General features: G+C 46.5%; 3 protein-coding genes across 5 annotated transcripts in view; 2 read left to right on the top strand and 1 right to left on the bottom strand.

The window, feature by feature from the left end:
* The first annotated feature begins 133 nt into the window (after positions 1–133).
* On the top strand, positions 134–1771 carry HYPK (huntingtin interacting protein K). Its single transcript, XM_084774332.1, has 4 exons — positions 134–343; positions 693–748; positions 1331–1382; positions 1502–1771. Exons 1-4 carry the CDS (start codon positions 182–184, stop codon positions 1595–1597), a joined length of 366 nt encoding a protein of 121 aa, XP_084630458.1. The 5' UTR covers positions 134–181; the 3' UTR covers positions 1598–1771.
* Positions 1772–5549: 3778 nt separating this feature from the next.
* On the bottom strand, positions 5550–20677 carry MFAP1 (microfibril associated protein 1). Its single transcript, XM_084774322.1, has 9 exons — positions 20467–20677; positions 18553–18772; positions 15724–15853; positions 15288–15475; positions 12607–12715; positions 10759–10919; positions 8649–8808; positions 6238–6327; positions 5550–6152 (listed from the first exon to the last, which is right to left on the bottom strand). The coding sequence occupies exons 1-9, from the start codon at positions 20543–20545 to the stop codon at positions 5970–5972; spliced, it is 1320 nt and encodes a 439-aa protein (XP_084630448.1). The 5' UTR covers positions 20546–20677; the 3' UTR covers positions 5550–5969.
* A 55-nt stretch (positions 20678–20732) lies between these two features.
* Positions 20733–22534, top strand: part of WDR76 (WD repeat domain 76) — a 48164-nt gene continuing 46362 nt past the window's right edge. Inside the window, exon 1 of one of the 3 annotated variants that reach the window (XM_084774309.1) lies at positions 20733–20858. The gene's annotated coding sequence lies outside the window, so the exon portion shown is untranslated. Of the gene's footprint in view, positions 20859–20885; positions 21477–22534 lie in introns of those variants that run through there. The other 2 variants (XM_084774307.1, XM_084774308.1) reach the window with 2 other exon arrangements.

The following is a 22534-nucleotide window of genomic DNA, read 5'->3' as shown; positions in this document are numbered from 1 at the left end:
GAGACTTTGCAGAAAACAAGCTCGAGGGGAAATCAAAAGCGAACTGCCGCCTTTGCTGAAGCTTCTCGAGACAGGCACAAAGGTGTGGTCCAGCGCCTGCCCCGCCCCTTATCTGGGCGGAAGCTGAGGGTTGCCGGAAGTTGTGAAGCGGCAGCTTTTGCGGCGGCGCGGTGAGATCAAAATGGCGACCGAGGGAGATGTGGAGCTGGAGTTAGAGACCGAGACCAGCGGCCCGGAGCGGCCTCCCGAGAAGCCACGGAAGCATGACAGTGGTGCTGCTGACTTGGAGCGGGTCACTGACTATGCGGAGGAGAAGGAGATCCAGAGTTCGAATCTGGAGACGGTGAGGTTGGCCGGGAGCTTGTAGGAGTGGGCTTGAGAACGGGGTGCGGGTGAAATGAAGCTGACTGGTTTGCTCGGTTCGGGGACCGCAGATGGCGATAGTGGGATTTGGCAGTAAGTTGGGACTAAGCAACAGCACTCACCCAGCCTGCGGCTTTCTTAAGAATTTGATCAAGATTGGGCTGAAATGGATCTCAAGTGCACGGAATTAAGCGTGCACCTAATTTGGACCTGAAAACCAGTCATTGCCAATACTTGAACCACCAGGTGGTTTTCACTTTTGGTATCTTGTTTTAGATCAGAAAATTTGGGTCGCACGATTGTAGATAACTGGACTTGTGTTTCTTCAGGCTATGTCAGTCATTGGAGACAGAAGGTCCAGGGAACAAAAGGCCAAACAGGAGCGGTAAGTTTAGCGCACACCGCCAGCGAGGCCGGTCCTCGCTCTCCAGGTTAAATCTTTAACCAATTCCTAAACATCTATGCTTTATAACTTTGTTAGTGGAAGGAAAGCCTCACATGTACCTTACTGTAAAACATCGAGGAAAGGCTGGGGGGTGGTGGCTCATGCCTATAACCCCAGGACTTGGGAGGCAGAGACAGGCGGATCTCTGTGAGTTCCAGAACATTCGGCCTACAGTGAGTTTCAGAACAGACAAGGCTACACAGAGAAACCCTGTCTCAAAACAAACAAACAAACAAACAAACACCCTCAGGGAAAGAGTGGAGGCGTTTGATTATTTTTCTCTTGTTTTTGTTTTTTGAGACAGGGTTTCTCTATGTAGCCTTGATTGTCCTGGACTCACTTGTTGACCAGGCTGGCCTTGAACTCAGAAAGATCCACCTGCCTCTGCCTCCCCAGTAAGTGCTGGGATTAAAGGCGTGCGCCACCCATTTACTGTATGTAGCCGGGAATGTTCCTTCTGAGAGTTTATCGCAGAGGTCGGGAATGGAGAGAGGTGCATATGGACATCACATGTGTTTGCAGGGAGAAGGAACTGGCGAAGGTCACCATCAAGAAGGAAGATCTGGAGTTGATAGTGAGTAGTAATGCTGGAGAAGTTGGCCCTAACTTGGGTCCCTGAAACAAGTGGAGCTAGTTTGTTGGCCCCGTTATGTCTAAGAGGCGTCAGTGACATGATTTATCCTTTTCTTGCAGATGACAGAGATGGAGATCTCTAGAGCAGCTGCAGAGAGGAGCTTGAGGGAACACATGGGCAATGTGGTGGAGGCTCTTATTGCCCTAACCAACTGATGATGTGCTTTTTAGACATTCTGGACTGATTTCCTAAAATAAAGTGTTTTCTTCTTTTTTCCAGTTTTATCTTGGATCAAACGCATTATATATTCTATTTTGTTGTCAGTTTCTGTGTTGGACCTTGATGAAACTGTATAAACAATCAATATAAAGAAGTACCAAATGTTCAAATATGGCTCTATTTTTATTACTCTTCTTTTGTATGGGTCTGTCTGGACACTTTGTCATAGTGTTCTTCGTGAGATGACAGTTCCACTACCTGTTAACACCAAGGCATCTCACCAGCCCTAGTGACAGAGTCTAGGTGGTAGTCATCTGACTAGCTCTTGGCAATAGAGAGTATATGTGGATCCTCTGCAAAATCCCAAAGCATGTGTTTCTAGGATAGCTTACACATTTTTATTTTTCTTATATTTTCTTCCTATGTAAGCTCAGACTGTTTTCAAACTCAGATCACCTCACTAATATCACTTGAGAGATGCAGTTTCAGCCACTCTTTCCAACTCTCCAGGCTTGTTTATCAATACCAAAAGACTATCTCCTACTTAGGGACTTTGAGTTACCAACCCCATTTATAACAATTGGAGTAAAAATTTAGGTTCTAGAGATGGGACTATTCAAAATGATGGATCAAGACTGGAGAGATGGCTCAGTAAGTACCTGCCTCAAAGCAAAAGGGATCTGAATTTGGGTTCCCAGTAACTCCCACAAGCCCACATATGGGCTCATGCACACACATACCCACAGTTTTTTGAATGTTCTTTTTTCCCCCCAAGATAGGATTTCTCTGTGTATCCTTGGCTGTCCTGGACCAGCTTTGTAGACCAGGCCAGCCTCTTCCTCTTGAGTACTGGATTAAAGGCATGTGCCGCCGCCGCCACCTGACTACTGGCTTGAATTTGTAATTTCTTTTCGCCATGGGATTGCGATGTAGCTGAAGCTGGACAGGAACTTGTGACCTGTCTGCCTCAGCTGTGTGTCCCATCTGCCTCAGCGCTTACCTTTATTTTTTAGTAATTACTTACACTTTTATGTAAGTTATGACAGTTTGTCAATAGCCTATAACTGATCGTTTATCATTTTTTTTGACACAGGGTTTCTCTATAGACCTGGCTGCCCTAGAACTCAACTGTGTAGACCAGGATGGCCTCAAACTGCATCTAAAGGAATGCACCACCATTGCCTGGTTATGAGTAGGCTGTGTAGAGCTGTTTTAAGGACATGAAAGGATACCGTATTTTTGATGCTTTTTGGTGATGCTAAGAATAAAAGCTAAGGTCTTCTTCCTAGGTCATGCACTCTACTATTGAGCTACACCTTTAATCTGGAGGCTATTTTTCATTATATTGTCCAGTCTTGTCTTGAATTTGGGGTGAAACAATCCTCTTTCAGCTTCAGGTAATTGGAACTAACAGACTAACAGTTAAGTACTACTGGCCCAGTCTGATTTATAGAGACAGGGTTTCTCTGTGTGTAGCCCTGCCTGGCTGGCCTCGAACTCAGAGATCCACCTGCCTCTGCCTACCAGAGCTGATGACATTTCATTCTGTGCATGGTGGTTACACAGTGACTATTACAAGGGCAAGCGGACTGAACTCCAGTATTGACAGCTGTGGGGTGCTACGCACAGCATAGTAGTAGGAATGGGACTCAGTGTTCTACACAAGTCTACAATGTAGAGAACAAGGACAACTAAATACATAGAAATTTGCTCATAAAATAAATCTGGGTGCTACTTACTGTTTAATTTTTGAGTTTGTTCTTGAGATCAAAGGACGATCAAAACATGAATTGGCAAGAGCCCGAGATATAATCTGGTTGAGTACTTGCCTGGCATATATAAGGACCTAGACTTAGTTCCCATTATGGTGGCAGGCACACAAGTTTTTGTTTGTTGTTGTTGTTTTTTTTTTCTTTTTTTTTCCCCCTGAAACTGGGTTTCTCTGTTAGCTCTAGCCCTCTTGGAACTCTGTAGACCTGTATGGCCTCAAACTCAAAGACCCACCTGCTTCTGCCTCCCTAATGCTGGGATTAAAGGTGTATGCCACCACACCTGGCTTTTTTTTTTTTAATTTTTTAAAAGATTTATTTATTACATATACTGTGTTCTGCCTGCACATGTGTCTGCTCGCCAGAAGAGGGCACCAGATCTCATTATAGATGGTTGTGAGCCACCCTGTGCTGCTAGGAATTGAACTCAGGACCTTTGGAAATGCAGACAGTGTTCTTAACCTCTGAGCCACCTCTCCAGCTTCTCTTTAAAAAAAAAAAAACAAAAACAAAACAACAACAACAAAAAAACAAAACTTACTTTCATTTTATGTGCATTTGTGTCTTGCCTGCATGTATGTCTGTGTAAGGGTATCAGATCTTGGAATTACAGAGTCGTGAGCTGCCACGTGGGTTACTAGAATTGTACCTTGCCCTCTGAAGAGCAGTGTTCCTAACCACTGAGCCATCCAGCCCCTAGATTGGGTTTTCTACCTCTACGTGGGTCTGTGGGATCAAATTTAATTTGCTAGACTTGCTGGCAGGGGTCTTTACCCAGTGAAATGTCTTGATTTCAGCCAGAGTAGAATTAGTGAGACCTTGCTTAAACACACACACACACGCGCGCGCGTGCGCCAGGACCTGGGTTCAAATTCTAGTATAGGGAAAAGAGCTTTGCCTACTTCCCTGCTATATTTTATTTACTGCTTTATTTTTTGAGACAGTCTCATATAGTCTAAGTAAGCCTTGAATTATGTAGGTTAGGTTATTTATTTATTTTTTTTTGAGACAGGGTTTCTCTGTGTAGCCTTAGCTGTTCTAGATTCACTGTGTAGACCAGGCTGGCCTCCAACTCAAAGTGATCTGCCTGCCTCTGCCTCTTGAGTGCTGGGATTAAAGGTGTGCACCATCATGCCAGGTGCCTGAACTCTTTATTTTTAATTTATTTTTTGAGACAAGGCTTCTCTGGGCTGAAGAGATGGCTCAGAGGTTAAGGGCACTGCCTGCTTTTCCAAAGGACTCGGGTTCAATTCCCAGCTTCCACATGGCAGCTCACAACTGTCTGTTAACTCCAGTACCTGAGCATCCAACACCCTCACACTAATGCACATAAAAGAAAATAGACAGACAGACAGACAGACACACACACACACACACACACACACAAGGTTTCTCTGTATAGCCCTGGCTGTCCTGGAACTGCATCTATAGATCAGGGAGGCCTTGAACTCAGAAATCTACCTGTTCCCGCCTCCAGAGTTCAGGGATTATGCTATTAAGCCCAGGTTAGAAAACTAAACTCTTGATTTTCCTGTTCTACTTCCCAAGTACTGGAGTTACCATTATGCCTAGCTATACTCCCCCCCCCCCCCCCCCCGCCTTCAAGACAGGGTTTCTCTGTGTAGCCTTGGCTGTCCTGGACTAACTTTGTAGACCAGGCTGGCCTTGAACTCACAGAGATCCGCCTGCCTCTGCTTCCCGAGTACTGGAATTAAAGGTGTGTGCCACCACCTCCCCTAGCTATACTTTTAGTTACTAGTTTTTTTTGTTGTGGTGGTTTTTTAAAAAGACTATTATTTATACAACATTCCACCCACGTATGTACCTGTGCGCCAGAAGAGGGCACTAGATCTTATTACAGATGGTTGTGAACCACCATGTGGTTATTGGGAGTTGAACTCAGGACCTTTGGAAGAACACACTGTGCTCTTAACGTCTAAACCATCTCTCTGGATCTTTTTCCTTTTCTTTTTGAGACAGGGTCCACTATGCAGTTCTGGCTGGCTTTGAACAAGAGATCTACATGGGTCTCTTTCTTTGAGTGCTGGGATTAAAACCATGTGCCACCATACCCAGCCTCTGTTTACTGGGTTGAGTTGTCAGATTATACATTTTGTTTCCAATAATATAGTAAGAGTATTTCTGGTGTGGTTCCCCATGCCCCTCTCTTACACATACATAGATCAAAAAGTATATTTACTTAGAAAAGTAGATTCAACACCTCAAATACAAAACCCGGTTGGGCTGAGCTTGGCCTTCCTGATAGCCTCCTTGTAGCCATCCTCACACGTCCACAATCTGATCCACGTTAAGGTGCTGGGAAACAAACTCAAAACAGTCCCAAGTCAATATGGGAAGCCACTGGAGAGAAACCTAAGATTTCTCAGAAATGGTTTTAAGTGGGAAGCCTCTAATCCTACCTGGTTAGTGCTTTTTTGTGGTTTCTCAGTATGAGTCCAAACCTTTCCCAAAGCACCTTCAAACACAAGTTATGGCAGCAAGTCCAGAAGGCTCTATACAAGAACTACGTAAATAATCGTTAAAGAAAACTGAGGACCAGATCCCCTTGTGTCCCGCAGCTGGAGTAAGTAGTCGAAGCCTAAGTGGTTTTCCTCTTCTTTGCGGATGGTCGTTCAAATACATCACGTACTCCAGCTGCCTTCTGTTTGAAGAACTTTGTGTTCTGGGCACTCTCTTGGCCCCATGCAGAGTCAAAGGAAGTGGTATCTTGATCCACAAGGTGGGTGTACTTGGTACGACCAGACCGTCCAAAATTCTTGACCTGAAAGAAGATGGAAGGTTACAACACCAAACACCTCAGGCCTCAGCCCCCAGCCAGTCTGCCCTGTTTCTGAGAACCTCCATACCTGCATGACTTTTGGAAGAATGGTTTTGTTGAAATGGTCTTCCAGAGTAGGTGCACTAAAATCTCTCTTGTAGACTTCCTCATCCTCATCCTGTGGAAGAGAATCTTATCAGTCTGTTGTAATTCCAATTTATGCAAACCAAATAACACAAAGGATCCAGAGGGTGGTGAGCTTTTCTTCAAGAGCTGTGTCTGGCTGGGGAGACGGTGTTTTTCTCATGCTGTTGCGTCTGCTCCTGCACTCACTGTGCGCATTTCATGCAGCTTCAGCTGGGTACGCCCAAGTCTCCAATCCTTTTGAATGGCTACCTTTACTTGGACACTGTATCAGAGCTTGAAATACAGTGAGTGAAAACCATCCTCATGTTTCAAGTCAGCTTCTCTCCCTGGTTTTACTTTTTCTAAGTAGGAGCATCACTCTCTCAATGGTCTAGATCATGATTTCTGAGTATCTCCTGTACTCTCATTTACCACATCCTAGAACTAACCACCCAGACTGTAGACTTTCTTTCCTTAAAAAATTTAAAAATTACTTTATGGGTGTTTTGCCTGTTGTATCTGTGTGCACCATGTGTGTGCCTGGTGACCACTGAGGCCAAAAGAGGGTTCATGTGAAGTCTCCTGGAAGATTAGCTAGTGTTCTAAACACTGAGCCATCTCTCTAGCCCTCACATCAACATTTCTAAAATGCAACTCTTATATTTACGCCTTGAAAAAATGTCATTGGAGCCAGGCATGTGGCGCATGCCTGTAATCCCAGCACTTGGGAGGCAGAGGCAAGCAGATCACTATGAGTTCAAGGCCAGCCTCGCCTATAAAGTGAGTCCAGGATAGCCAAGGCTACACAGAGAAACCCTGTCTTGAAAAAAAATGTCATTGGTTCTCTCTTTTTCCTGGATTTTTCCAAGATGAGGTGTTATTCTTATATGTTGCCTCCTGATCTGGAACTTAACAGTCTTTCTACCTGCATCCTGAGTGCTGATTTCAGGTGTGTGCCATTAATGGTAGTCTTCTGTGTTCTTTGTTGTTTAAAGGCAGGCTCTTGTGCCTGGTGCAGTGCCTATGCCTTTAATCCCAGGAGAGGTAGAGGCATGTGGATTTCTGGGAGTTTAAGAGGAAGTTTGGTGGAACTTGATAAATAAGGTTGGAACCTTGACCTCTCAGTTCTCCCTTTTCTGCCCCCAGGCTCTGTGATTACAGGGATGCACCACCTTGTCTGGCAAATCTTCTCTTTGTGGTTAGGGATTGAATATCCGCACACTCTACACAATGCTCTGCTAAAACAAACTATAATCCTAGTTCCAGGTCTCTTTTCAATCTTCTATGACATGTAACGGCTGCCTTTTCAAAATCCTTACAGAACTTTCATCAACTCAATATGAAGACCAGGCTGGCCTCAAACTCACAGAGATCTACCTGCTTCTGCCTCTGCTGGCATTAAAGGCAAGTGCCACCACACCTGGCCGAGTTTAACAATTTCTGATTTTTAATTTACTTTTTTCTAAAATAATTTTACCTCAAAGGTTATTTTATTCTTTATCCAGATGAGGAGAGCTTGTTTTTTGAGACAGGGTTTCTCTGTGTAACACCGGCTGTCCTACACTCACTTTGTAGATCAGGCTGGCCTTGAACTCACAGCGATCTGCCTGCCTCCGCCTCCGCCTCCAGAGTGCTGGGATTAAAGATGTGCACCACCACACCCGGTGGAGAGCTTGCTTTTCATATACATGTAATACATTTGGCTATGAAAAGATTTCTAAGGGTTTGGTGGACCTAATTAGTGGAGTATACAGACACAGCATCACTTTCTTCATGTTGCTCAGCAGCTTTTTGAGAGCTGACTTGACAACAAAGCAGTTAATGGGTTCTGGCTGCTTCCTTTTATTAATGCTTTTCGCTGTGTCCAGATTCTTCAGAGGCAAAAAGCAATGCATCCTCACTCTAGGGGAAAAGGACTCAAAGGGGTTTGGGCTGACTGTGCACTAGATAACTACAAATGTGGCCCAACACAAAACTGTAAACCTACTATTTTAAGTATCTTACTGAGACTTCTTTTTGGGTAGCTTTCTTTTTTTCAGACCAGGCTGGCCTTGAACTCACAAAGATCCACCTGCCTCTGCCTCCCGAGTGCTGGGGTTACATATTTTTGGTTTTTGAGACAAGGTTTCTCTGTGTAGCCCTAGCTGTCCTAGAATTCACTCTGTAGACCAGGCTGGCCTTGAATGCAGAGATTTGCCTGCCTCTGCCTTTCAAGCGCTGAGATTAAAGGCGTGCGCCACCACCATCTGGCCTTTTTGGGTAACTTAATTATGAGGTTCTTAGTGTATAGATGACAATGTCAAGAGGCTGCATATGCTTGCATGTTACTCCTACTGTCTAGCTGTCTAGTTTTTTGAACCCTCGTGCACTTACCATGAAGAAGGCACCCCGGTGATAATATTTTTGCAAAAACTTGTATTTGCCTTTAACAGCTTTGTTGGTAATGACTTTGCCATTTGCCCGAAGTTCAGCCCGCCTTTCTTCCTCAGTCAGGTTTCGCATGCGTTCGATTTCTGCTTTTTCCTTTTCAAGCCTATCCAGAGAGCAACAGTATTAGTATTTTTCCAAATTCAGAAAGCCCAAATATCTAAATATAACCGTCCCATCTTCTTTCAGCCATTATCCACTTTCCCACACTTCATTCATTCATAGCAGGTCTGATATGTGGCTGGCCTGGACCTCTCAACACACACTGTGTCTCCCAACTGCTGGTGTTACAGACAGGCTCTTGCTGCTATACCTCACTGCAGATTTAGTTCTTGTCACTGTGGGTCACAAGTCAAGATCAGAAGTCCAATAAACAAAAACATGAGTCGGTTTTCATTATTATGTTTGCCCAGACTCTAAATGTCCCAAAGTTGACTCAGCCTTTCTAGACATATTAATGCTGCTTAATTTTACAACACTAGTTCTGTCTTCCCTGAAATACATTAGCTTCTAAAACAAAAATAGGATGAATTCAAAATAAATGCTAAGACTTAGCTCATAATCCTTCATAAGCATACTGTAATCCATATAGCACATGTCACAAATTAAGGATCATCAATATTAAGTAAAGTGAGTTTTATTTTATTTTTTGGTTTTTTTTTCAGGCAAGGTTTTTTCTGGATAGCCTTGGCTGTTTTGGACTTGCTTTGTAGACCAGGCTGGCCTCAAACACACAGTGATCCACCTGCCTCTGCCTCCCTAAGTGCTGGGATTAAAGGTGTGTGCCACCATGCCTGGCTGTACAGTGGATTTTAAACCTTATTCTGGGGAGAAAGGAAGGCCACATCCTCTTTTGAAGTCTAGCACAAGGGTTGATGAGGCTCAGTGCGTGAAGCCTTGGGTCCTATCTCTAGCAACATAGAACCTGCGCACAGGGCCACACATGCTTATAACTTAGCAATCAGGAGGCACAGTCACAGGAACAGAGGCTCAAGATATTTTTTTGGTTTCCGAGACAGGGTTTCTCTGTGTAGTCTTGGCTGTCCTGTACTCCCTCTGTAGCTCAGGCCTGCCTCTGCCTTCTCTGCTGGGGTTAAAGCTGTGTGCCACCACACCTGCCTACAACACTCTTTTTCTCCCCCTTGGTTTTTTCTGAGCTGTCCTGGACTAGCTTTGTGGACCAGGCTAGTCTCGAACTCACAATGATTTGCCTGCCTCTGCCTCCCAAGTGCTGGGATTAAAGGCATGCACCACCCATTCATCCCATCCCCCCTTTAAAAGACTATTTATTTATTATGTATACAGCCTTCTGCCCACATGCCAGAAGAGGGCACCAGATCTCATTATAGATGGTTGTGAGCCAATATTTGGTTGCTTAGAATTGAACTCATGATCTTTGGAAGAGCAGTCAGTGCTCTTAACCTCCGAGCCATCTCTCCAGCCCTTCAGAACACTGTTTTAAAAAACAACAAAAGTCAAAGAGTAACTCCAGCTATAGGGGATGTGACGCCCTTTACTCTGGATTCCACAGGCAACTACACTCACACAAGTTCATATCCCCACACATCTGCACACATAGACACATAATTAAAAAATCTCAAGCCTGGCATGGTGCCTTACACCTTTAAGCCCAGCACTCAGGAGGCAGAGGCAGGTGGATTTCTGCGAGTTTTAGGCCAGTTTAGACTATACAGCAAGGTCTAGGCCAGCGAAGGACCCTGCCTCAAAGAAGATGAAGAAAGAAAAAAGAAAAAGAAGAAAGAAGAGGAAAATAGCAACCAAGGAGAAATGCGACATCTAGCTCAAAAGCCAGCACAACTGTGAGACACGCCAGAGAAGGGCTTGTGTCAGTCCTCCAGCCTGAGGGATCGTACGGTGAGCCACAGAGCCTACTAGAGGAACTGCATAGTCAACCTCCACAATTTAGAAAAACACAGAACTGAGTCACAACATGAGAAAACAGCAATTGTTGTGTTTAGCAGGAAACTAAAGAGGTCTTAGCTGTTCACAGATAAAGCGTTTGAGGAGTCAAGTCTAAGCCCATCCCATTACTCACGCTTCCCGGTCTTCTCTGTCCCTTTTGATTCTTTTGAGCTCTCGGACTTTCCACGCCTCATATTCCTCCTCGTCGTTTTCATCATCAGTGTTGAGCGCATCCAGGGCGGCGAGGGAGCGCTTGTTCTCCTCCAGCTCTTTCTTGGTCTCTTCTTCTACAATCTGCGTAAGGAAACCAACTGAGCTAGTGGACCTCACCCCTCCTGTAGCATCTAGTGGACCTCACCTCTCCTGTAGCGTCTAGTGGACCTCACCCCTCCTGTAGCATCTAGTGGACCTCACCTCTCCTGTAGCATCTAGTGGACCTCACCCCTCCTGTAGCATCTAGTGGACCTCACCCCTCCTGTAGCGTCTAGTGGACCTCACCCCTCCTGTAGCATCTAGTGGACCTCACCTCTCCTGTAGCGTCTAGTGGACCTCACCCCTCCTGTAGCATCTAGTGGACCTCACCTCTCCTGTAGCGTCTAGTGGACCTCACCCCTCCTGTAGCGTCTAGTGGACCTCACCCCTCCTGTAGCATCTAGTGGACCTCACCTCTCCTGTAGCATCTAGTGGACCTCACCTCTCCTGTAGCGTCTAGTGGACCTCACCCCTCCTGTAGCATCTAGTGGACCTCACCTCTCCTGTAGCATCTAGTGGACCTCACCTCTCCTGTAGCGTCTAGTGGACCTCACCCCTCCTGTAGCATCTAGTGGACCTCACCTCTCCTGTAGCATCTAGTGGACCTCACCCCTCCTGTAGCATCTAGTGGACCTCACCTCTCCTGTAGCGTCTAGTGGACCTCACCCCTCCTGTAGCGTCTAGTGGACCTCACCTCTCCTGTAGCGTCTCGTGGACCTCACCCCTGCTGTAGCATCTAGTGGACCTCACCTCTCCTGTAGCGTCTAGTGGACCTCACCCCTCCTGTAGCATCTAGTGGACCTCACCTCTCCTGTAGCATCTAGTGGACCTCACCCCTCCTGTAGCGTCTAGTGGACCTCACCTCTCCTGTAGCGTCTAGTGGACCTCACCCCTCCTGTAGCGTCTAGTGGACCTCACCTCTCCTGTAGCGTCTAGTGGACCTCACCCCTCCTGTAGCGTCTAGTGGACCTCACCTCTCCTGTAGCGTCTAGTGGACCTCACCCCTCCTGTAGCGTCTAGTGGACCTCACCCCTCCTGTAGCGTCTAGTGGACCTCACCCCTCCTGTAGCGTCTAGTGGACCTCACCCCTCCTGTAGCATCTAGTGGACCTCACCCCTCCTGTAGCGTCTAGTGGACCTCACCCCTCCTGTAGCATCTAGTGGACCTCACCCCTCCTGTAGCGTCTAGTGGACCTCACCCCTCCTGTAGCATCTAGTGGACCTCACCCCTCCTGTAGTGTCTAGTGGACCTCACCCCTCCTGTAGCATCTAGTGGACCTCACCCCTCCTGTAGCATCTAGTGGACCTCACCCCTCCTGTAGCGTCTAGTGGACCTCACCCCTCCTGTAGCGTCTAGTGGACCTCACCCCTCCTGTAGCATCTAGTGGACCTCACCCCTCCTGTAGCATCTAGTGGACCTCACCCCTCCTGTAGCATCTAGTGGACCTCACCCCTCCTGTAGCATCTAGTGGACCTCACCCCTCCTGTAGCATCTAGTGGACCTCACCTCTCCTGTAGCGTCTAGTGGACCTCACCCCTCCTGTAGTGTCTAGTGGACCTCACCCCTCCTGTAGCATCTAGTGGACCTCACCCCTCCTGTAGCATCTAGTGGACCTCACCTCTCCTGTAGCGTCTAGTGGACCTCACCCCTCCTGTAGCATCTAGTGGACCTCACCTCTCCTGTAGCGTCCCCACACAGACCCAGCACCGGCCCCGGCCACCCCCGGCACCTTTAGTGTGTACTTCCGCCGCTCCTCAGCCATGCGTTTTGCTTCCTGCTCCAGTTCCTTCTGTTTCAGTGCTTCAGCTTCGCGTTCTTGAACTGTCACGCGGTCCTTCCTGCATCACAGAGCTCCTGTTAATTTCCCACAGTCCTTAGAGGGAAACTGTGTCCCTCTGGACCTATTCCTGTCCAAGTGAGACAGAGGCCAAACCAGGAAGTATCTCAGCTCTACTTTCCCCCCAGTCCAGGACCAAATCTAGACTTTCAGGCAGGTTAAACATGTGATATTCCTAGCCCTTTTCAGTTATTTTTTGAGACAGGGTTTCATTCAGAGGCCTGGCTGGCCTGAGCTCTCTGTGTGGAACTCAGATCTACCCGCCTCTCTCTGCCTGAGTACAGGCATTAATGGAGTGCCACTGCTATACCATGTCCAGCTCGCATTCTTAATGCTTACAAAGGCCAGCACAGGGCACTGCATACCCTGGACCGAAGTCACAGGTGGCTATTAGTTGTCATGTGGGTGTTGGGACGTGAACCTGGAAGACAACTAGTGACCTTCACTGCTGAGCCATCTTTCTAGCCACCTTGTTTGGTTTTTTGACAAGATGCCTCCTGAGTGCTGGGATTAAAGTATGTGCCACCATGCTCAGCTCTTGACAAGACTTTTATGTAGCGTGGCTAGCCTCTAACTCGTGGCAATTCTCTTGCCTCACCCTTCCAGAATGTTAGGATTAAAATGAATTTCCACAATGCCTAGCTAGGCCAGTAGTCTATCAACTGAGCTGTTTCCTCTATCCCTAAATGCAGTATGGCTTCTTCTCCTTCTTCTGGTAATGGCGCGGTAGCATATGCCTGTAATTCCAGCACTCAGTGAGGCAGAGGCAGGTGAATCTCTGTGAGTTTGAGGCCAGCCTGGTCTACAAAGTGAGTCCAGGACAGCCAAGGCTACCAGAGAAACCCTGTCTCAAAAAACCAAAAAACCAACCCCCCCCCCCCCCCCCCCCCGGTGTTTGGATGTCTTGCCCACATGAATGTCTGTGTACTGAGTGCAAGCCTGGTATCCATGGAGGCCAGAAGAGGACATCAAACTCCCTGGAGCTGGGGTCATACACAGGCAGGAGCCACTGTATGGCTCCTGGGTACTGAACCCAGGTCTTTTGGAAGAACAACCAGAGGTGCTAATCTCTGAGCCATCTCTCCATATTATTATTGACTGTATTATGTATGTATACATGATGGTGAAAGTTAGAGAACAACTTTTGGGAATTGGTTTTCTTTTCTACTATGTGGGTACTGGAGATTAAAATTAGGCATCAGGCTTGTCACCAAGTAAGTACCTTTACCCACTGAACCATCTTGCTGGTCCCACAAGGTGACACTATATTGTCCAACCTGGCTTTAAATTGTATCCTCTTCCTTCAGCCTCTTGAACAGCTGGAACTACAGAGCTGTATCACCAGGCCTGGTTCATCCTAGGTGTTTTTGTTGTTTTGAGGCAGAGTCTCATGTAGCCTCTGTAAGCCTCACACAGGCACTTTTCTGAGCCATCTTTTCACCCTCCAAAGCAGTCCTGGAGCTTTGTTATACAGTCAGGCTGGCCTAGAACCTTGGCATGCTTTGAGATAGTATTCTATGTACTATTGCCAAATACCAGGATTATAGGTGTATGCCACAATGTCCAGGTTCATCCCAGGTCATTACAGCACCAAAATTCCCTTAATCATTGGTAACTAACTACTTAACAAGGATTCTGCTGGGTTGACTATAAGTAGTAGGATTCTTAGGTATTAGGAAGGAAACAGAAATTTGTTTTACAAGCTTAATTTTGTTTTTAAAACATGATTGTCCCTGGAGATATGTTAAAGCACTTTCCTAGCATATGCATGGGTTTCATCTCTAGGACCATGAAAATAAAACAAAACCTCATCAGCATGGTGGCACATGCGTGTAAGCTCAGCATTTAGGAGGCTGGGGCAAGAGGAGCCCAAGTCTGAGACCAGCTTAGGCATCATAGTGAATTTCAGGCTAGCTTAGGCCGCACAGCAAGAGTGTCTCAAAACACAAACACACTCACCCCGATTACCTTTAGGCGGATGTGTGGGTTTTAATTTGAGAGGGGGATGTGCAAACAAGCTCGGCCTTTCTGCTAATATCTGGCTACTTCTCAGCACCTTTGCCACAGTGCTAAGGCACTGGGAAGACCATCGCAGGCAATGGCGGGAAACGGACCCTTCGTTGCTAGACCCAGAACAGAATCACGCAGATTGTGTCCTTGTCCGACTATCCCCTTCTTCTGCTGGGACTGAACCTACACCCCTGTGCACACCAGGCACACACGGAGCACTGACCTATATCACCAGTTTCTTTCCTTTTTTTTGATTTTCAAGACAGGGTTTCTCTATGTAATAGCCCTGGCTGTCCTGGACTCGCTTTATAGACCAGGCTGGCCTCTGAACTCACAGCGATCCACCTGCCTCTACCTCCCGAGTGCTGGGATTAAAGGCGTGCGCCGCCATGCCTGGCTTTTTGCTAGTCTCTTTTTTGTAGAATCAAGAGTTTTCCTAAGCTGTCCACCTGTCTTGAGTTCCTTCTGTAGCTCAGCTGTCCTTGAACTAGCAACCCGCCTGGCTCAGCCTACTGAGTAGCTGGGAATCTAGGCCTGGCTTAGCAGGTCTGGCAGATGCTTACTTTCGAATGAAGACAGGCTTAAGTCGAGGCTCCATTTCATCTTCACTGTCTGTGTACTCCTCATACTCAGACTCCGACTCCGACTCCTCCCCAGAGCGTCCTTCGTCTTCCACTTCCATGACCTCCATCTCTTCGTTCTTCCTCTCCTGTGCTCGCTGACGCATCATGCCGCGCCGCCGCTCTATCTCCTGCCGAGGCACAGATCTAGTCAGCTACTCAGGCTCTGTGTACACCAAGTCTGAGTCGAGCTACTGAGCCCTGGCATAGCTTTTTTGACTTCAACAGATTAAAGAAAGTCTGACATTAGTAATCATGATTTCATTTTCAGTCTTATCCCCAACAAATAAAACACACAATCAAAGTTTGGCCAAAAGTAGCAAAGCTTGTGCCTTTATAGTCCCAACAAACGAGCACTGGTCCCATTTTCCCCTCTTACCTCATCATCAATTTCTTCCTCCTCTTCCTCACTGCTGTCTTCTCGTTCCATCCGCCATGCGTCCCCCTCTGCTTCTGAGTCACTTTCTCCTACTACTTCAGGTTCCACTATTTTCCGGTGTCGAGCCAATCTAAAGAGCAGAATTTCCAAGTGTACTATTAATGCCAAAATAATTAAGGGAACGGCAACCACATGTGCTTGGCTGCAGAGTGTCCTGAAGTTCTATTTGCTCCCTGTCCCCACTGTCTTACTCTTGAGCTCAGGCTGGCCGGCTACATGCGATGTAGCTCACTATGGCAGTCCTCCAGCTTTAGCCTCGCTAGCCTGCTACATGCGATATAGTTCACTATGGCAGTCCTCCAGCTTTAGCCTCGCTAGCGCTGGGGTAACAGGTGTGGACTATCACACTGAGCATCTGTTTTGGTTGTTTTGTTTTTGAGACAGGGTAGCCCTGTGTAGCCCTGCTTTCCCAGAACTCAATCTGTAGACCAGGCTAGCCTCAAACTCACAGAAATCTGCCTTCCTCTGCCTCCTGAGTGCTGGGATTAAAAGTGTGCTCCACCACTGCCCTGCTCACATTGAGTAGTCTTAAGATGGAAAAACTAGCACTTGGGAGGCAGAAGAAGGCAGATCTTTGTGAGTTCAAGGCCATCACGGTCTACAAAATGAGTACATGACAGCCAGGGCTACACAGAGAAACTCTGTCTCAAAAACAAACAAACCCAAAAAGATGGAAAAACTAAGTTCAGATTCAAGAAACTAAAACAGTTAACAATAGCTATATCTGAAAAAGTCATAAGGAATGATATTGCTACCTATCTAAAATTACATATTAACACATATAAGTCTATGTATATACATACACTTTATATGAAAATTTCTTACATGAGTTGACAACATTTCCCCCCTCAACAGCCACAAACTAATCAAAACCCCCAAACCTGGCCAATTTGTTGGTCAGGGGAGTCCAAAGATTCCAAACACATTATAGGCTATCACTATTGCTCTTGGTTACTTCCCAGAGGTTGAAGGGGAGCCACCATGGTTGAAGACACCATACACTTCAGACACAGGGTCTGGAGAATCCAAGTTCTATCTGATCTGAAAGCTTCCACTGGGGACTAGCTTTCATTGTACCAGAAGGTACCATGCAAGTTTCCAAGGGAGGGAAGCAACCGAAGTTCCTACCTAGCTATGATGCCTATTAACTACAACAACCACCAGCATGGCACGAAAACTTATGGGAGCAATAATAACACATATCCTGGGGGTAATCAACAGCTTTGGCTGTCCTGGACTCACTATGTAGATCGGGCTAGCCTTGAACGCACAGTGATCCGCCTGCCTCTGCCTCCAGAGTGCTGGGATTAAAGGCGTGCACCACCACATCCTACACAACCAACAGTTTTCTAATTGGACTTAAGTCTTGCTCAGCAAGACAGAAATCACGCCTGGTATTGGAAACCTAGCCAACTACTCCCAGCTCCTGAGGTCACAGATTTTTCAGTACTTATAACTACTACTTTACTAAACCAGCTTAATTCCTAAGTGCATTCTAAATATTTATACTTATTCCCACAGGTAAGCATAGGTCTTATCCCTCATCAAAGAAATCTTTCTTTGCAATAGAAGACCATTACAGAAAACCAGAACCAATCAAAATTCAAAGAACAAGTGATCATGTGGTACCCAGTCCCAACTAACAACTTCTACAACATATCTGCCACACTTAAGGCTTGGGGAATGTCATGAAAGAGGGAGCGGAAAGACAGAGGAACAGGAAGTCTGTTGTGAAAGTATATGTCCTAGAAGTGCCAGAGGAGCTATACTCATCAATTCTTAGCAACATGGCTGACTAAACAAGACCCGAACAAGGACCATACCAATAGACGTACAAAGTTAGAAGGGGGAAATCTCATGCGGCCTCAGCCCCATTTAAAGAACTTCAGGCTACTAAGCAATGCTGAGAGTAGAAGCAGCAGCAAAGAGCCTGTTTCAAAGAAGACGGAGGTCAGGTTGTCAGGCCTACAGGGCAGGCAATTTTACATGCTGAGACAGCTCACCACCACTCCCAAACTAAAACATTATGAACTGAGGTCAGGCTATCTTGCTCTGATCCCTAACTGGGCGCTCCTCTTCCCAACAGGAGCTCACACACCATACCGTGTCTTTCCTCCTACTTGTCACTTTTACTTACTGGTCTTTAGAACAAGTAGATGAGCAAGGTGTGGTGGCTCATACCTGTAATATCTGTACTGAGAAAACTGAGGCAGGAGGATCACTGCCCAGTTCCAGGCCATGCTGGGCTACAGCACAACAAGAAACAACTATATGGATAAAATCAGTTTCTCAAAATTCGAGACAGGGTTTCTCTGTGTAGCCTTGGCTGTCCTAGACTCACTTTGTAGACCAGGCTGGCCTCGAACTCACAGTGATCCACCTGCCTCTGCCTCCTGAGTGCTGAGATTAAAGGTGTGCACCACCATGCCTGGCTCTAGTTTCTCAAATCTTATGACACATTTTTATAGTAAAAAGACTCCCTGCAACAGACCAGCAAATGCTGTTCTCTATTATCTTTATCAGAGAATTAGCCATTAGCCTAGAAGCTCCATGCTGGCTACATGACTCTGGTCATTCCCTGACTCCCTGCTGCTTTGGCTCCTCGCCTGCAATAGAGCAGCACCAATCGTATAAGACACTGTACAGCCGGCAACAATCAGCATGTAACTGTCAGGGGACAGCATATACGGCACACAGTAAGCACAAACATTAGCTCCTAGCATCTCCACGAGAGGTCTCAGCTCAGACAACCGTCATTCTAGTCACTACCTCTCTTCCACGTCTTCACTGATGCGGTTCTGTAGACGCCGAAGTCGGGGGTCACTGGATGAATCCTCCTCCTGTTCCTCAGGCTCTGCTTCCTGTTCCTTAGCTTTCTTAATGAACTGAAATTCTTCGTCCTCTTCATCTGAGGACTCCATAGGGGCATAATCTGGCCTCTTTCCAGACACATAACGTTTTACCTTCACCTTTTCCATTGAAATCTCACCTGGACAAGAAGGATAACATTAATTCAGCATCCTCGTCCCCAACGCTCTTCAGCTCCTGGCCTTTGCGGACAGACCCTGAATGCATGATCCAACTACATATTCACCTGTCAGTGCTTTCCCATAGGTACTAGAGAAGACACTTTATAATAGCAACACTGAGACATCAGGAGGGGCCATGGGGACTGGAGAGATGGCTCAGAGGTTAAGAGCCCAGGCGGTTCTTTCAGAGGTCCTGAGTTCAATCCCCAGCAACCACATGGTAGGTCATAGACACTGTTGTCTGATGCCCTGATCTGGTGCCCTCTTCTGGCATGCAGGTGAACATGCAGGCAGAGTACTGTATAAATAATAAATAAATCTTGAAAAAAAGAAAAAAAGAAAGAAAGAAAGAAAAAAAAGAGGGACCTTGGGGACAATGAAGTAGGGGGATGTGAGCAGCAGTGAGAGTGCAGGAAAATTCACCTATAAATTCATACTTTGTCATCTCAACAATGCCCTTAGAGGCGAGTTAAATGTGACCGTCCCTGTAGGCTCAGATGTCAGAACACTTGGTTCCTGTTGGTGGTGCTGTTTGGGTAGATTTAGGAGGTGCGGCCTTGCAAACGGAAGGATGTCCTTAGCGAGCTTTGAGGTCTCAAAGCCACGTACCATTCCTACAGCAGTGCCTGTGTGCTCCTGTGTGTCCCACCCCCAGCCACTCATGCTGGCGTTTCTTCAAGATGTGAGCCCTCCGCTCTCAGCTTCTGCCGCCGTGCCTTGCGCCACCGTTAGTGATGCCAGTCCTCTGGAATCACATGCCCAGGTAAAACTCTGTTTTTAGAAACTGCTTTGGTGTTTTATCACAGCAACAGAAAAGTAAGAAACAAGCCGGGCATGGTGGAGCACAACTTTAATCCCAACACTCGGGAGGCAGAGGCAGGTGGATCGCCGCCATGAGTTCAAGGCCAGCCTGGTCTACAGAGTCCAAGACAGCCAGGGCTATTACACAGAGAAACCCGGTCTCAAAAAAACCCAAAAACCAAACCAACCCAAACAAACAAATCCCAGTGAGCAGAATGAGGTTACAAACTAATCAAATTACCTCATAGCATGAGAAAACCCTTTTAATCAAACTGGGCAAATCAAAGTTAACTTTGGACATATAGGCACACACACACACACACACACACACACACACACACACACACACACACACCCCTCTAGCTCACTTTTTAAAACTTATCTTTTAATTTTTTTATTTTTTTTTTATTGTTTTGGTTGTGAGCTTAACCTTTAACGGCTGAGCCATATCTGTAGCCCTATTTATTATTATTTAGTGTGTAGATATGTTCACGAGTGCAGGTGCCTGCAGAGGCCAGAGGTGTCAGATCTCCCTGGGCTTGGGGTTAAGGTTGGTTTTTGCGTCTCCTAATGTGGGTGCTGGCAATTGAACTCGGGTCCTCTGGAAGAGTAGTTATGTGCTCGTAACTGCTGAGCCACCTCTCCAGCCTCCTTTAATTTTATTTTTTCGAGGGAGGATCTCACTAAATCGATCAGATAGATGCAAATGGATCCTGCATCCCCCAATCTGGAGGCCACATGAAGGGTGAGAATTTAGGCGGGACGGAGGCGGCATCGCCGGCCTAAGGCAGGTTTGAGAGACACTGAGGATGAAAGAAGTAAAGATCCGACCAGAGGGGAGGGGAGCCAGTACCTTTCTCATTGCGAACTGGGACGGCCCCAGCCGTAGACTGAATGGGCGGCTGTTTCATGAGTGCGCTTGGGACCGACATGGTGACGGCTGCGGCGGAGACTCCCAAAATTTGATTGAATCCCAACAGCGAAGACCAGGGAACAGAAGACCGCTTCCCAACTAGCGTCTCCGGACACCGCTGCGCGACTGACAGAAACGACTTCCGGCAGAGCTAGAGGAACCGGAAATACACAAGCGGAGGATTGTGGGATATTGGGGGGGAGGAACGCTGAGCGCGGACCTCTTAAAGGGCTAGATTGAAATTTGCGCGTCTTGGTAGGGAACTTTCCCGCCTTTAACTTCTCAAGATTTGGAAGCTCTTTCTGGCGGGCAGTGGCTTCTTTTGGGTTTTGGTAAGGTCTAGGAACGTTTTGATTAAAGGTTTCATTTGTCTTATTTTGAAGAACCCGAGCGGATTGTGAGGGGGCTGTTAATATTGTTAAAAGCTCAGTTAAAAAGGGTTTGAGCTCCGATACGTGGGTCACGCTTGTAATTTCAGCACCTGGGAGGGTGAAGCAAGACTGCAGCGTTTTGGAGGCTATTCTGGGTAACAGAATGATATCCTGCCCCAAAAACCAAAACAGAACACTTCTTTAATTCCAGAATTTGGAATGCCGAGGCAGGCAGATCTCTGAGCCTAGGCTGGTCTCCATAGTGAAAATTCTGGGAGTACTATATTATAGAGAACTTTCAATTAATATAATTATCAAATTACTTTACTCGTTTTCTAAAAACGGGGCCTTGCTGTGAAGGAAGGAAATGGTAAACTTTAAAATAAGTAGAGAGGGCTTTCAATGAGCAAACCAAGGACGAAGCTTAGCACCAGAAAAGCCTTAAACCGCAGAAATCTTTATTTTTTTTCTTCTTTTAATTTTGAGACTGTGTTTAGCTCTGTTACCCAGACAGGCTTATTTATTTGTTTTTGCCTGTTTTTATTTTAACCTAAGCTTCCTGAATAGCTAGTATTCTACGTAAGTGTGCCTCTTCACTGGACATAGAATATTAATTATAAACTTAGAGCCTACAAGTGTGTGTTGCTGGGCTGCAGGTGAAGATCAGCAGCAGCACACTTGCCTGTTCTGAGTGAGACAGCCTGGAGAAGGGAATTTCATGGGGAGTAAAAGGAATGGGAAGATAATTGTTGTGGTTCAAGGAAAGTCAAGAGAATCTGAGGAAAAGACTTTACTAAGGCCCTGACTTTCTAAAAGGCAGCTTATGGAAATCTTATTTGGTAGTACCCTTATTCTGAGGCTTCTAGCTTCTTTTTTAAAAATATATTTTATGTATCCCAATATGACCTGTAACTGTTTTTTTTGAGGGCGGGGCATTTCAGGACAGGGTTTCTCTGTGTAACAAGCCCTGGCTGTCTTGGACTTCCTTTGTAGACCAGGCTGGCCTTGAATTTACATCTTAAACCTGCCTCTGCCTCCCAATTGCTGGGATTAAAGGCGTGCGCCACCATGCCTGGCTGTGTGATGCAGGGTGCCCAGGAAGCTCTGGTCCGCCTGTGCTCACCTGCGGAGAGCTTGGTTTACAGGTGTGGTCCCCATGCTGGGCTTGGTAAGGTGTGTGTGTGGGGGAATAGAATCCAGGGCCTTTGTATGTTCTAGGTAAACATTCTACCCAGTTACTTTGCCAGCCTGTGTTTTGGCTTTTCAAGTCCTCTTAGGACACTGCCCCTAGAAAAAGCCCCGCTACTGTAGCCCAGACTGACTGGATTGCTGTTTATCTCTGTGACACCAGTGCTGAGGATGGATTGTAGGCTTTTGTCCATACTGGCCGCCTCTAGTCTTTCTTTAGTTACAAACAGGTGGACAGATAGTCATGTGCAATTTACACAAGCATTATCAGCACTTGGAAAACAGGCAGCCCCAAATGTTTCCCTTTTTCCTTTACCTTTTCCCTCCCCCCATTTTGTGACAGGGGTTCATATAGTTCAGGCCTCTCTTGAACTTCCTTTGTAGCTGATGACAATTTTGAATTCCTGATCCGTCTGTCTCTACCTCCCAGGTTTAGGATGACAAGAATT

This window comes from Acomys minous (assembly GCF_964271855.1).
Source record: "Acomys minous genome assembly, chromosome: 3".
Taxonomy (NCBI): domain Eukaryota; kingdom Metazoa; phylum Chordata; class Mammalia; order Rodentia; family Muridae; genus Acomys; species Acomys minous.
Note: the sequence above shows the minus strand (reverse complement) of the source record. Positions and strands in the feature narration are given on the sequence as shown.